The sequence below is a fragment of the Saccoglossus kowalevskii genome, chromosome 11, assembly GCF_978046115.1.
Source record: "Saccoglossus kowalevskii chromosome 11, keSacKowa6.1, whole genome shotgun sequence".
Taxonomy (NCBI): domain Eukaryota; kingdom Metazoa; phylum Hemichordata; class Enteropneusta; family Harrimaniidae; genus Saccoglossus; species Saccoglossus kowalevskii.
Window position 1 is genome coordinate 16,806,859 of NC_140651.1, and position 13,609 is coordinate 16,820,467.

The 13,609-nt window shown below is 36.3% G+C and overlaps 1 protein-coding gene across 1 annotated transcript; it reads left to right on the top strand.

The window, feature by feature from the left end:
* The first annotated feature begins 592 nt into the window (after window positions 1-592).
* Window positions 593-8,175, top strand: LOC144360200 (uncharacterized). Its single transcript, XM_085505229.1, has 10 exons — window positions 593-620; window positions 1,108-1,193; window positions 4,521-4,670; window positions 5,096-5,239; window positions 5,378-5,532; window positions 5,614-5,827; window positions 5,877-5,892; window positions 5,955-6,019; window positions 6,658-6,788; window positions 7,131-8,175. Exons 1-10 carry the CDS (start codon window positions 593-595, stop codon window positions 7,336-7,338), a joined length of 1,197 nt encoding a protein of 398 aa, XP_085361355.1. The 3' UTR covers window positions 7,339-8,175.
* The last annotated feature ends 5,434 nt before the right edge of the window (window positions 8,176-13,609 follow it).

Sequence of the window (13,609 nt, forward strand, 5' to 3'; positions counted from 1 at the left end):
AAGGGGAAATTATGTTACAAAGTTTATGTGGGGGATACTACTATAGTTTTTAGTTTGATTTACGTTTTCATACATGGAATTCTGCATAATGAAACAGTCACCTTAAAAACTGGCAACTAGGCGATATTTAACATTCTCCCAGAATGCCGTGCTGTGTGTTATGAACTCTGGGTCACCTTACTTCGAACAGGAACAGTTATAAAAGACAATTCCCGGGCCGCCGATGGTGGGAAGAGGAGTTACTGAAATAGGACAATTGTATATCGAGATCGGCGTTAGGCGGTATGTGAATACGATGTGCGGTTCGTATGTTTAAGTGATCATTATGGTATTCCGTGTGTATATAAGAAGTCTAAAACATTTAGTGGAGACACACTGTGCAATGTCTAACAGTAACACATCTCAATGTTATGTTCGACTAGCAATATTACGCTACAGGGGTATCGTTACATAATAACAAGAGATGCTAAGTCACTATTTTATAGAAATTGAAAAAGAGTGACTGCGTATCAAGTTAAACAATGACAGGTCTGGCATGCTGTTACACGTACAGAATGCAGTCCAGGGTTCAACCGATGTTCTATATTTAGCCATGACGTCGTCCACATTTCAGAAAACTCGTGAGTAATACAACATGATGCATGTTATAAAGCATATTCTCGTACCCAACAGAACATTTAAATTAATGTAGATTAAAATGCGAGAAATAAGAAGCAGGATGTATTAGTATCCCATGACTGTGCCTGGCATATTATCGTAATTACTACACTCCTAATTACATAAAGCTGGTTATCGATAATACATGTTATCTGGTGGTCATTCATGCGTTTTAATTTATAAAAATTAATAATAATTTTAAAAATTATAAAATGGAGTGTTTTCATCATCAGTGTTAAAAAACACAAGACATTCACGATTACGTTACTATGTGGATTGGTATGTTAGTCAAAGAGAATTTCTTTGCCATCTTTCTTCAATTATTAAAACTGGTTGTTCTTTTTTATACATTGATTTGGAGAATACATGTCACATTCTGACACATCAGCAATTTCATTTTGTAATTTTTTTTCGGTTTAACGAGCAGCGCCATCTTCGGTAACTATTGAGTTCGTGGGGTTTTGAATAACGAAGGCAGTGGACATAAAGTCAAAGTACCTACTCAACAGTTCTCGTTTGTGATCGTCAGCGGAAAGGTATGTACACACTGTTCTCCCCGTAATCATAATGTGGACTCGTTGTAGCCTCAACTATTTTACTAATATACAAACACTGTGTTCAAAAGATCCGGTTTATTTCCCCCACAAGCTGTTAAACTGATTACATTTATCAGCGTTTCCTCTCTGAGAGCGGCGTTGTGTCCCTCATTATAGACCATACATTTTCGTTGCTATGTATGTATTGCATACGTCGGACGGCATGACATATTGCTGACGTTTGTAAGGCCAGATTATCTCACTCTCAAATGCTGTACACCGGCCACAGTATCGTTGCTTACTAAGAGGGACAATCACAAAATAATGTGACGTTAGCGATATGTCTAGCACCCCAGCGCTGGAATGTACTTCCGTGTTTGTGTAATTCAATGCTTCCCAGAGGCGACGGCACGACATTTTGTATGAAGGGGCTAGATACGCTCATCACCCTTCGCGCTGAAGGCGCGAGGATACTAGGCGAATCCAGTGGCATACTCCCTCTTAACAATTTTGAAATCTAGACCCTCTCAAACGCTATTTCCAGCATTTTGAGGAGCAAATTGTGCTGACAAAAAAGGGTTTCAGTTTCGAGAAGGCGACGCCCCCCCACATTTTAACCCCCCCCCCGTGCCGCCGCCATTGACTGTAACTCAAATTTACGCTTGACAATCTACTCGTCTTGAACAATTACGTAGTTCTAAAAGTCCGCTAACCTTAGATAGCAAACGGCTTTGTTTCAGCATTTACTACGAAATTACCCTCGGAGAAATTACTCTTTCATAGTTCCAAACTGCACCCGTTTATTAGATTCGTTGTTCTTAAAATGTCCCCTTACGAAGTACTTTTTTATTGTTCCAATCAATACTATTTTACTACCGGAGGACTGTTTTTTTTAAAACGAGGTTGTTTCAAGTGAAAAGCACAGAGTTGACAGAATACAAACGCTGATTTGTGCTGTATGTCTGATTGCAGGTCGACAACACTTCCGGGTTCATGACTGAGCCACTGCAGAGAGCAATATTGTTTGGCATTGTTTGCGTCATTCTGAAAAGACTTTCGTCATGCACTTTGAACTCCAAATAACCAAGGATTGCAATTTGCTTACGACTTCCTCTTTAAATGAATAGACTATTTGTTTGAATTCTAACGAACGAATTTGCCAACAGACCGCCGAGCCGTGTGCACACTCTACTAAAAGAGCTAAGGGGTCTAGAACATTGCGTCCATGGCTCAAATGTGCCTTTAACTACTGTAAGCGTTGTCGTAGCGTCCTTTACGGTTTCACTGGATTCATTGTCAACAATAAAATCACTGTATATGCAGTCCAGTGAGACTTTAAGAACTTGTTACCATGATATTAGTCAGTTGGCTATTTAGCACACCTGGCCCTCAGTCATCGGTCGAAAAGTAGCAGTTATATGGTGTGACGTCCTACCCGTCGCGTCCAGAATCAACCTGTAATGTTCCCATGTATGCTTACACAAGCCAGTCGCTTCGCGAAGAGCAATTACACGTGCTCGCTCCAAGGACAACAGAACTTGCAAACCACACTTCATGACCATGCTACACTCAAATTTACATATTAATATATTGTTCACCAGACAACGTAGTTGACCCTTCACACTATACATAACCATTCATATGCAAATGCAGGCTTACACATGTTCTTTTATATTTGCGTATCTGTATTACTGACATTATTCAGTTCATTATTCATGCATATACAACTAGAAAGCAATCACAATAATAATAATATACAACAACTCTCACAGCCAAAATTAAAAAATATATATGATTAAGTTCTGTTATCAACATTATACATGACGCGTAACAGCAGCAATGAAGTCACTTTTACCCCATTTCAGTTCAATAAGATAAACAGTGAGATGTGATAATATGAGGTTACTTTACGAGGATACCTCAAAGTATGCACGAAGTCAGTACAGCTGGAGTATCGACCGACGGCAGCCACGGTGTGCTATCTGAGTGCATACTTTGAGGTATTTTCGTAAAACTTTATTATTATACATCTTTTTCTTTCAAGGATACATCATAGGAATGCCGAAATCCAAAATGTTTAGAACAGAATCAGCAAACTTCTTTATGTGGAGTCCGGTCAAACCCTGGTGGCAAGCCATGTTTGTTTTTATTATTAGATATCGCGCTTACGCGCGTAATCATACCATATTTATAATTCGCACTTCCTATTATGGTAGGATGAAAATAACCCCGAAAATATATAACAATTTTCAAATAAAAAGTACAAATTGACACATGATTTATGCATGCACTATCGAAGACAGTAAGAGTATAACAAGTTTGTTCAAGATATATACTCAGAGTATCTGTATCAATTAAAAAATTTCACAATCCAACAGCATTTTTGGATAATTTTATTGTTATAGATTTATAAACATAGGCATTCCAGGAATAACAAGTCAGAGGTATAAACCCAAAGAAACGTATCATGCGTCATCGTTAGCAAGCTGTTTGAACTACAGTGGTAATCAAAGTATACCCTTAGGACAGAAAAAGACATGTCTACCCCATAGAGGGGTTCATGGTTCTGATGTTGATAGAGTTGCCACACATACATTTGCAGCAAACAAGTCTTTACTACCACGGGAAATCTTGTTAGACAATATTCTAGGGACAATCTACGGCAACTGCATAGGAGATGCCATTGGTCTTTTAACGGAATTTATGGATAAGCATGAAGCAAGACATGTAAGCACCAACGTATGAATAACAGATTCGGATATTTTAGATTTAGTATTTCTTTAAATAGATATACAATATAGAGACATACGGCAACATGATTTCTTTCCTGTATTTACATGAAATGTTTAAATATTGCCCCTTTAGTGGTCTATAGTGATTTTCATACCCCCGCCTTCTATCTGCATTCACATTGCGTTCTCCTTAGAGCGTTCTTGGTCAGCATCGACGTGGCACGCATAGAACGTTCACAACGTAGAACGCGCCGCAGCAATCCCGGATGCGACGTTTCAGAGGCGACTTTGTCGTATATATTTGCTTCATTCAAAGAATGTCCTCAACATCAAAACGGCGTTGTTCCACTGTCTAGTTTAGAATGCTAAACTTTTTTTAAAACCATGAAAGCAACAGCAGCCGGGACAGTGTTGTTAAGTTCAATTATTGATGCTTAGAATGAATATGAAGAAGTTTCAGTGACTTCCATGTGATATACCATGTAATGTCCGCTTGGTGGGCTGAATAAGTTTCAACCAATCACAGCAGGCCTAACAACAATGAGATGTGGTAAATCATGATGTATATCATACATGTATATATACATGATTGGAGTTTTACCGTGATGCAGAACTGGAATACCAATTGAAGGAAATGGTAGACAAGCATAAAGACCACCAGCGCAGATGGAAGGTAGGCGATTGGACCGACGATAGCGATCAGATGATTTTGATATTACAATCACTGGTAGATAATAGTGGACAGGCAAGTTTTTTATAGATATTTTACACTGTCTGATATTGACCGACAGACACGAAGATTACCATATGACGAATATTGACGAGATAGTTTGCGAGAGCTAATAATGTATAACAAATTCAAATGACGTCTTGTCCACCACCGGAATCAACGAACGCCAACGGGAATATCACAAGGCTGTTTGGAATATTTGAGATTTTATGACGTCATAGTTGGACATTATTACACAAGTAAATTCATGTCAATAGAAAGACCTGATAACATTATTTGATGGCTTGTGGGACAGAATGAAACCCCTGACAACTTTCCTTGTATTTTTTGATATATATATATACACATATTCTTCCTATTTTGACCACGGTTTGTTCTTGCACATGGTATGCAAACTATTTTCTTTGTAGTTGGGTATTAATAATACCATTTCTTTATAGGTTAATCCGACAGACTTTGCGTACAAACTCTTAAATTGGACGACAAATGGATTTCGTGATCTTGGTGACACAGGAGGCCTTGGCATAGATACCACAACATACAAAGTACTTAGTCATTCAGTGTTTCGCAATAACCCAAAACAGGTAAACCACTTCAATTGAACAATTTTACTTATCTTTTTTATATGTCGTGAACGAATCTTCCAGATTATAGTCAGAATAGACTCCATTCTGGTATAAGTTTGTATAACCATACAACACAAACATCACTTATTTTCGTAGGCAGCTCGTGAAGTGTGGAGTTCTAGTGGTGGATACTTGGCACCAAATGGAGCAGTGATGAGAACATCAATACTTGGCATTCATCAGTTTGAAGATATTGAAATGGTCAAAGAGAACACGGTGAACATATGTGAAACAACCCATGCTGATCCAAGGTAAGGAGATAATAGTTTCACCAAATTTAAATTGGGTAAAAAATAGTGGTTGTATATCTTATCTTTTCGTATTAATTACAGATGCATTGCATCCTGTGTTGCTGTGACGACGGCTATTGCTTTGATGTTACAAGGAAAACACTTAAGGCACTGCGGAGAATACGATGTGGAAGTGATTGTGAAAGACAGCTTTAGACATGCAAAGGGTTACTTGAAAAATTACTCGTATGTAAGTATGTATAGCAAAACAATACATGTATGCCCGTTTGCACTTTATAAATTTTGCATCCTATCTGTATTTATTTATTTACCTAAATAAAGATAAAACTGAATATAAATTTCAGATTGATGAGTTACAACGTTACATGAACACATATGATATTAGAAGCTTGAGGCTAGATGAGCCTGGAAAAATCGGTTAGGGGCTGGTTTCTGGGCCTTGCGACAGACAGATTTCAGACGTGCTTTGACTAGTATTGTAAAAGAGGTAAGTGACATTCTGTACTTCATCCTTTTGAGTCGGTCATTATGCATTTTGTTCGATATCATAATAAGCAAGACTTAGATTTTAAAATGGAATTGTATAAAAGATTAGCTAGTTTTGATATGGCAGAGCGGGTTAATATCCAGCTTGATCAACAATATTTCCAGTATCAGGGTATAGCCGAAAAACCTTCATTTTGGGGACGTTCAACACTGGGATGATGCTGTTTACTATTTTATTTTAAAAACCAGGAAAATAATTGTTTACTCATTGGTCTTTTACTCGTGTGTAAAATTGTCCTGATTTTCAGGTACGATATTGTCGTCTACGGGGAGTTAAAGTGTGAATTCTACAGTTGAAAATGTTTGAAAACATGCTATTGATATATTTGAACTATCATTTGTATATCTGTGCTCATTGTAAGAAACAGAATCTCGTCTCTGTCAAGTCATGCGCGTTGTAAAAGGCGTTAAAACGAAATTCAAACACACAAAGTCACAATCATTGACAATTGGATTGGCGGTATAATCACATTTATTTGATATTAACTGTATATTTTCCACAATTGCGCAGATTCCGACCATAAACTATGGTACATAGTATAACTGTTTACATACATTGTAGTCTTGTTCTTTCTACAGGCAGGTGACGCAGACACCAATGGAGCAGTAGCCGGGGCATTATTAGGTTGCAAGCTTGGTTACAACAAATTACCAAGATCATGGAAGGAGAACTTGAGATACAAACAGTGGTTACAGTTAAAGATTATTAGGTTCGAATAAAGAATTATGTAACCAACGTTCATGTATTTCTTAAATTATTTAAGTTTTGTTCTATCATTGACAACCAATTACGATTCAATTTGTCACATTGAGCTCATCGTATTAACAATAGACCGCTTTGATTTTAACTCTGCAAATTATTGTGTTTGTCTTGGTTTTGTGCAAGATAGAAATACCTTATATAGAACTCGATTGATCTATTACTGCAAATCATATAGCGGTTTATTCATCATATCTACAGTTATTTTCCCTAACATAAATAATTAATGCAGAAAAATAGTACTCACTGAATACATATTATGAATATGACTGTAACACACGTTTTTCTTCAGTTTTCTAGATATGGAAAGAATTTCCGAAAACTCATCGCATGCGCCATCAACGTGTGATTGGAAGTCAGATTTAACACCGCCGGTGGGAGGAGTATCTGCCTTTACTCGCACACGTGATACGATATTGTCATCTACAACTGATAATCGACACCCACGATCGCAATCACAATCAGAGTTATCATCGTGGCATCGTTTTTACCAAAACTGACTATTGTCAAATTAAGCAATACACTATGTCGATGGCGATGTGGGAAGCTCTTTTACGCGTATTTAATTAGATAAATGGGTGGCTTGTTTTGCGTATCACACAGATTTAAATGTTCATTTGTTGTTACTCTTATGTCACATTAATTGCAAAGCAGTTCTTCTGTTATTAACTGTGTAGACAATGGGAAGCGATAGAAACAAATTCCTGTTTGATGTATATTTAGTCTACTAAATAATGCAATGAATCATGAGTAGCATTGCAGCATCATAGGTGACGTCACCTGATCATTGGAAGCAGAGTTAAAGCTGTATTCATATATTGGTAGAGGTAACCACTGTATTGATTGGTCGTTTTCTTTTTGGATGATATTTAGCAACCGAAATAATATATAGGCATTGCGTGTTTTAAGTACTGAAGGAGGTCGAAATACATGTAGTAAAAAGATTTAAACAATTACCACTATCGAAACTTACACATGTTAATTAAGTATCAGGCAACTGCAATTAATGACATGCACACATGCACTGTACCCTCGATTACCTGCGCATGCGTATAGATATATATATCATACATTTGAATTGCAGTCTTGTTTATTCAATTTACTACTAGTTTATGGTTTATGCATTTATTTATATACTGTTTTTTTTTATGAATTTAAGCTCAATATTTGTACAAATTATAGCAAATGTTCAGCCTTATTAATAACTAATAATATTGTAATATAGAAATCATGATTTTATATCTTGGCTTTATTTATAAATATTTCGAGTATTATTAATATAACATATCTGCATGTACACTTTATAATTAATAAAACATTTACTTTTATTACTCAAATGTTATTCAATTATGATTTGAGATATATTTTACATATAAAGAATATACAATGCATTACTTCAATTCTATGGGAATTATATACTAGCACTTGTGTGTCGTATATAATCAGAATAATATGTTTACATTTACATGTCATGCAGCAAATTGTTTTTATTTATAAATAATTACTATTTGTTGTTTGTAAATACTAATATATATTCTTGTGTTTCATTTCAACGCAATACAATTAGAATACTTGCATCGAGTGTAAATAACGAAGGGTGAGCATCGAACTGTGTAAATAATTGTGACCGGCGATTATAACCTTATAGATTTGTAAACCATGAACTTTGGTGATCCTTGTGAAATTTTAGATAGAAGGGAGGAAAAGTTATGGTCCAAATTATAAATGTAATGTAAAATTCGTGAAAAAGTACTGAAAGTATTACAATCCTAAGAAAAATGAGAAATCTGAATCAGAAATTTATCTAACCGGAACAATGACACCGACTAAAGGAGGGATGGATGAAGTGTATTTATTTTATTGAGGTCATGTCCCTTGATGACCTTTGACCTCATGAGAGATACAATTTGTAGAGTTTAACCATTCTCGCCGCCAGGGTTTATTTCCGCTTCGAGACAAAATATGGATGCTTGTACGACGATGATCTGTAAGCGACCTTTCCACACTCAATGAAGTGTGACCTACTATAATATCAAGAGACCACTACCAAGAAAGCTAAAAATAGTACATTCACAAGAATACATGACGAAAGAATGAAGAATTCTGGGAATTATCAAAGAGTACGCTGAGGTCAAGCAAAGTCGTCTTACTTTGGTACAGCACTGTCAGGTGTGGCGAGTCAGAGGTAATTTGTTCCTATTCTACCTCGACAACGTCGGATGATTGGTGAGTATGGTCACATACACAACGAACGCAATCGATCAACATATGAAAATTTCTGCTTACAACTCTACCAAGGGGGATTTGCATTATAACACGATCTAAATCCAACTTTAAGCCTATAAACGTTCCATTGTTTTTAGTGCCAAACCCCTTTGTTAAGGTGGAAGCCAAGTAATATTTTTTGACAAAATTGATCATAAATCGCACGATATTGTTCATTAGTTTATTATGTACAATCATGAAGCTAATGTCTCATGGTATAATGAAACAGCATTATTTTGTGTGTTGCAGTTATGCTTTTTGATAACCGTGTTGCTATTTTTAGAACAATTCCACAGAACATAATATTAAAGAAAAATTGCATTTTTTGACACTTTTTAAAAACCCTCATTTTTTAAATAATTCAGAACAACAAAAAGTAGTCCATCATTAACTATATATGATTTTTTCACCAGGCTAGATTATGAGATATTGCATAATATCTCTGCCAAAGGAAGCTGTGGTAAAAGTGTTATAATAATGTCAAAATGGCGACTTTCTACTGGTGACCCCCAACTTTTTTTAGGTCAACATCTTAATTTTGCCTTAGAGTACAATTTATTGCAAAATGAATGAATTCTGAGTTTTAAAATTTATGAATACGCTTCTACCTTAAGGACTACAACAAATATTTCATTGGTGTTTGTGAGCTCGTGTGTAATTGGTCAATGTATGGACAGCTCTTCCAATTCTGTTTATACTCCCAGTCAATCTGGGCTCTGTTACGTCCAAACGCCACTCTCTTGATGGAAATATGTGTTGAGAAGTAATCCATTGTTGTTGCGGTGTACGCAAATCCGTTTTCAAAAATCTAAATACCGGTAATTACAACCTCATCGGAATTCATTTTCTATTCTTACCCAGAAGCAACACCCAGACCATTCATCAAAACGAGTAGTCTGGGGTATACTAGTGCTTTAACCCATGCCGAGGACTTCCTGTTTGTAATGCTATATGATAAAATAAATCAGACTAACTGTCACGTGAAACCAAATGAAAATCAACCTAAAATAACGTACTAGTACCCAATTGATTCTGGATTCATTGACCAGGGAGAAAGAAATGACATTTGCAATAATAATCGTCGAGCAGGTCAGGGCTGTAACGTTCGGTTGAAGAAATATACAATACAACAGTACTGATTGGACCTACATGAATACTTTGGCTTTTCCCGATTTTCAATATGTCGTACATTATCTTCAGTAATAAATCCGAAAGTGAAGTATGATATCTTCAACAGAACGTAGCCTCACAAAACGATCATCGCTTAAGCAGCATACAATTTTTTGTTGGCTCATTTAAAAAAATACGAACGGTGTCAATATTCAGAACTGCATTTTTTCTGTCTGTGGCGTGCTTCAGAATGATATATCTTGGCCGATCATATTTTGACAAATAACCTGAATGTACAGCACTAATTTTATCCAACCTCCTGCTCACTTCTGCTTTTCAATATTTTTTCTTCGCTCGGTTTTGCAACTGCTTATTGAATAGGTTCCACTTTATTTTTCGACCGCGCGAACCCAGAAATATCGCCCGTCTGCTCGCTCGCATTTTAAATACATGGCCGTGGCATTTTTTTTTTGGGGGGGGGGGGGTCCTCTGCTCTCTTAGCATTACCTGTAGCACGTAAATGTCTCGATATTTATATTGTTGAAACGAGGTAGCAGGCCTAGATTCAAATCAAACACAGTCCCGCTCAATCAACTTGTGTGGAACATTCACGTAACAAGAGGTCATAGTTCAAGTTGCGTTCGCAAACGATACAAAGTATGATGGATTGGAAGTGTCATTCGGAATTAAATAATGGTTAATACTCGTTTAATCCCCGAACATTAGCATAAAAAAAACCATTTCGACAACTCATGTGCCAGTAATCAGTTTTGGACAATGGGTCAATGTTTTTAATAAGCGAATGAGAAAAGAAAGGGATAAAAATATGGTCGTTTTCCGGTCGGAAATTAATTTCGTTGATTAAAATGCGATAAAATCGGCAGATTAGGCGAAATGAATACTGCTGCCCGTTTCTAGATTGACATGAGTCATCAAGTGAGGACATGGTAGGAGTAGGTAGTACTAGTATACGCCAGGAAGGAGTCCAGCGAGGGAACAGCCAGTATCTCTTTTACGGGGAAAACGTGAAATCTCGACAGATGTTTTTGTTCTTACATGTAATATTATGTTTCGAGGGCTTCCTAGTTCAAAAAAGATGATAAATCATCAAAAACGCATGAGTTTAGAGACATACCTATGTAGAAGTTGGTTTGCCAGTACTTAATGCATTTTTAACACAGATGCTACTCTATTGACCTTGGCTGTTTATTTCATGAATCTGGCACTTGAGGTGGCTGTGAGCCGTGTCGAAAACGTTTACAGAATAATGACCATTAAAAAAACAGTTGTAAGCAGATATTTTCATATGAACATTATGATAATAACCACTGTTTTCATCACATGATTGAACTACCCCGCTGTTACGCAATAAAGAATATACAACCAATCGTGTGAGAACTCACATACACGTTATAACTCAGCTTTGAACCGTTAAACCCTGTTTTTTTAAGGGATCAATACAGCGAAATAATAAAATAAAATGAATGCAGAATGTCATTATCATAAAAAGTGTGAGCGTTTTTTGCAATCGTTGAATCTTCCACGTAAGTTGAAAAACATAGAAATTATACACAAACTTCGATTATCGAGCCATGTATTAATCAGAACAGATCGAAAAAAATTATATACTTGGTTGAGCTCATTTATATATTTACCAGTATGCAAACATATTTCGAGAATCAGAAAAACCAAAAAAGAACGAGCATTTTATCGCCAGTAAACTGTATTTGCTTTGTTAAATTTTAGCTTTCAGAGGAAGCGATAAATATGACACCTGTTTCTGTCAAAGTTGTCATCACAAGCGGGGAGATGGAGGAGCGTACCTTAGAGGTACTCCGCCGATGCCTTATCCGCTACCCATAAACTGGGCCAGATTTTCAATAAGGTCAGTGCTCGTTTAGATTGTGACCACACTAATGAATGGGAAGGCCACACAATATGACTCATACCATGATATAGCTTGATTAGAAAACATCATATCACTACTGTGACTGTGCACAAATTATGTATTCGGAAATACTCAAAACGACCTATTAAAGGCGCCTCTTTGGACATTATAGCTTATGTGACGTCAACACTCAATCGGCAAAATCTTTGACTCAATAATTTGTGTTTTATTTTCTATCCAGATATTTATTTAAAATATGAAAAAAATCAAATAGTTTATTCCTGACGGGTAGTCACAGTAATAATATGGTGCATACGGTATTCCACTCGTTTACGCCATGCATCATTTCGTCAATAGAGGGCTTACTTTACAGGAGAGGTGTATTGGCGTCATTGAAGGTATTTCGAACCACTTTGAATAACTCCCTTGACACAACAAAACCTGAATATTCTCTTTTCTCTGAATATCAATTCATTAATAATGAAAATACAGGAAAAATATAACAAACTATAAAAACTGTAACGTATATAATACGAGAGTAACTTTTTTTTATTATATTCAACATCTAAACAAATAAATTTTCTATATTTTATTACATTGACAATAATTAGCTTGTTGCAAAAGTTGCTGTAATATTCACATCCAATCTCGTTTTTGTACATGTAAAATGATTTTTTACTTACAAATATCTGATTATTATGAGAGACAAATTGTGTTTCATTCTCATTTCTCGCATAATCAACTAGTTTTCTGTGACATTGGGGGCGCTCGTTCTCGTAACTTCGAGTTGTCGGCCGGTTTACAGCAACTTCCCGCGCATACATTGCATGAAGAGAAGAAGCTGTGGATTGTCCCTCTTAATGACTAATAACTGTTATTTTTTATAATCGTTTACCTAGCAACTGTTATCAGGAATAATGACTCCCCATTAAATATAAGTACGCTCTTTTTTCATTAATTTCCTGTTTAGAGTTGAACGTGCTCATAAAGATTGGAATTTTGCATATCATGGCACAAGTTTTGACTTTGTACATGATATATTAAGTAGTTGTCGTCTTCTAATTCCGGGTAAGTCTGTGTAAGAATATACAGAAAAATATTATGAAGTTAGCAAGAGAACACGGTAACGTATGCACGCAGGCGGTACAGCAGAAGTGCCTTACTGTCAGTCATTGCGACCACGTACTGTCTGAGCACATACTTTGCAGTATACCCGTAATATCCTTTTCATTACACTTTGTCACGTTTCACTGACCGCTTATTGTATCAAACAATAAGTCGGAAGGAGTTTAAGGCTTGCATTAAACCCAGAACTCGATAAAAGTTGACAATTAGTGAAACCGTCTAGCCTGGAACTTCGTTTAAAAAGCTGTCATCGTCCTGGAAATGACAATGCATTTTTAGATGTACCCTATTATTTTATATGCACCGCTGATGGCACAGTCATTTGCCGTGTAATAACATTGGTAATGTTTACAATTAATAAGCAAATGAGATAATATAGCCCT

Coding starts and splice junctions, on each gene's coding strand:
- LOC144360200 (XM_085505229.1), top strand. CDS start 593: ATGACGTCGTCCACATTTCAGAAAACTC. Junction 621..1,107: donor GTCCACATTTCAGAAAACTC/GTGAGTAATACA, acceptor GTAACTATTGAG/TTCGTGGGGTTTTGAATAAC. Junction 1,194..4,520: donor TTGTGATCGTCAGCGGAAAG/GTATGTACACAC, acceptor ACATGATTGGAG/TTTTACCGTGATGCAGAACT.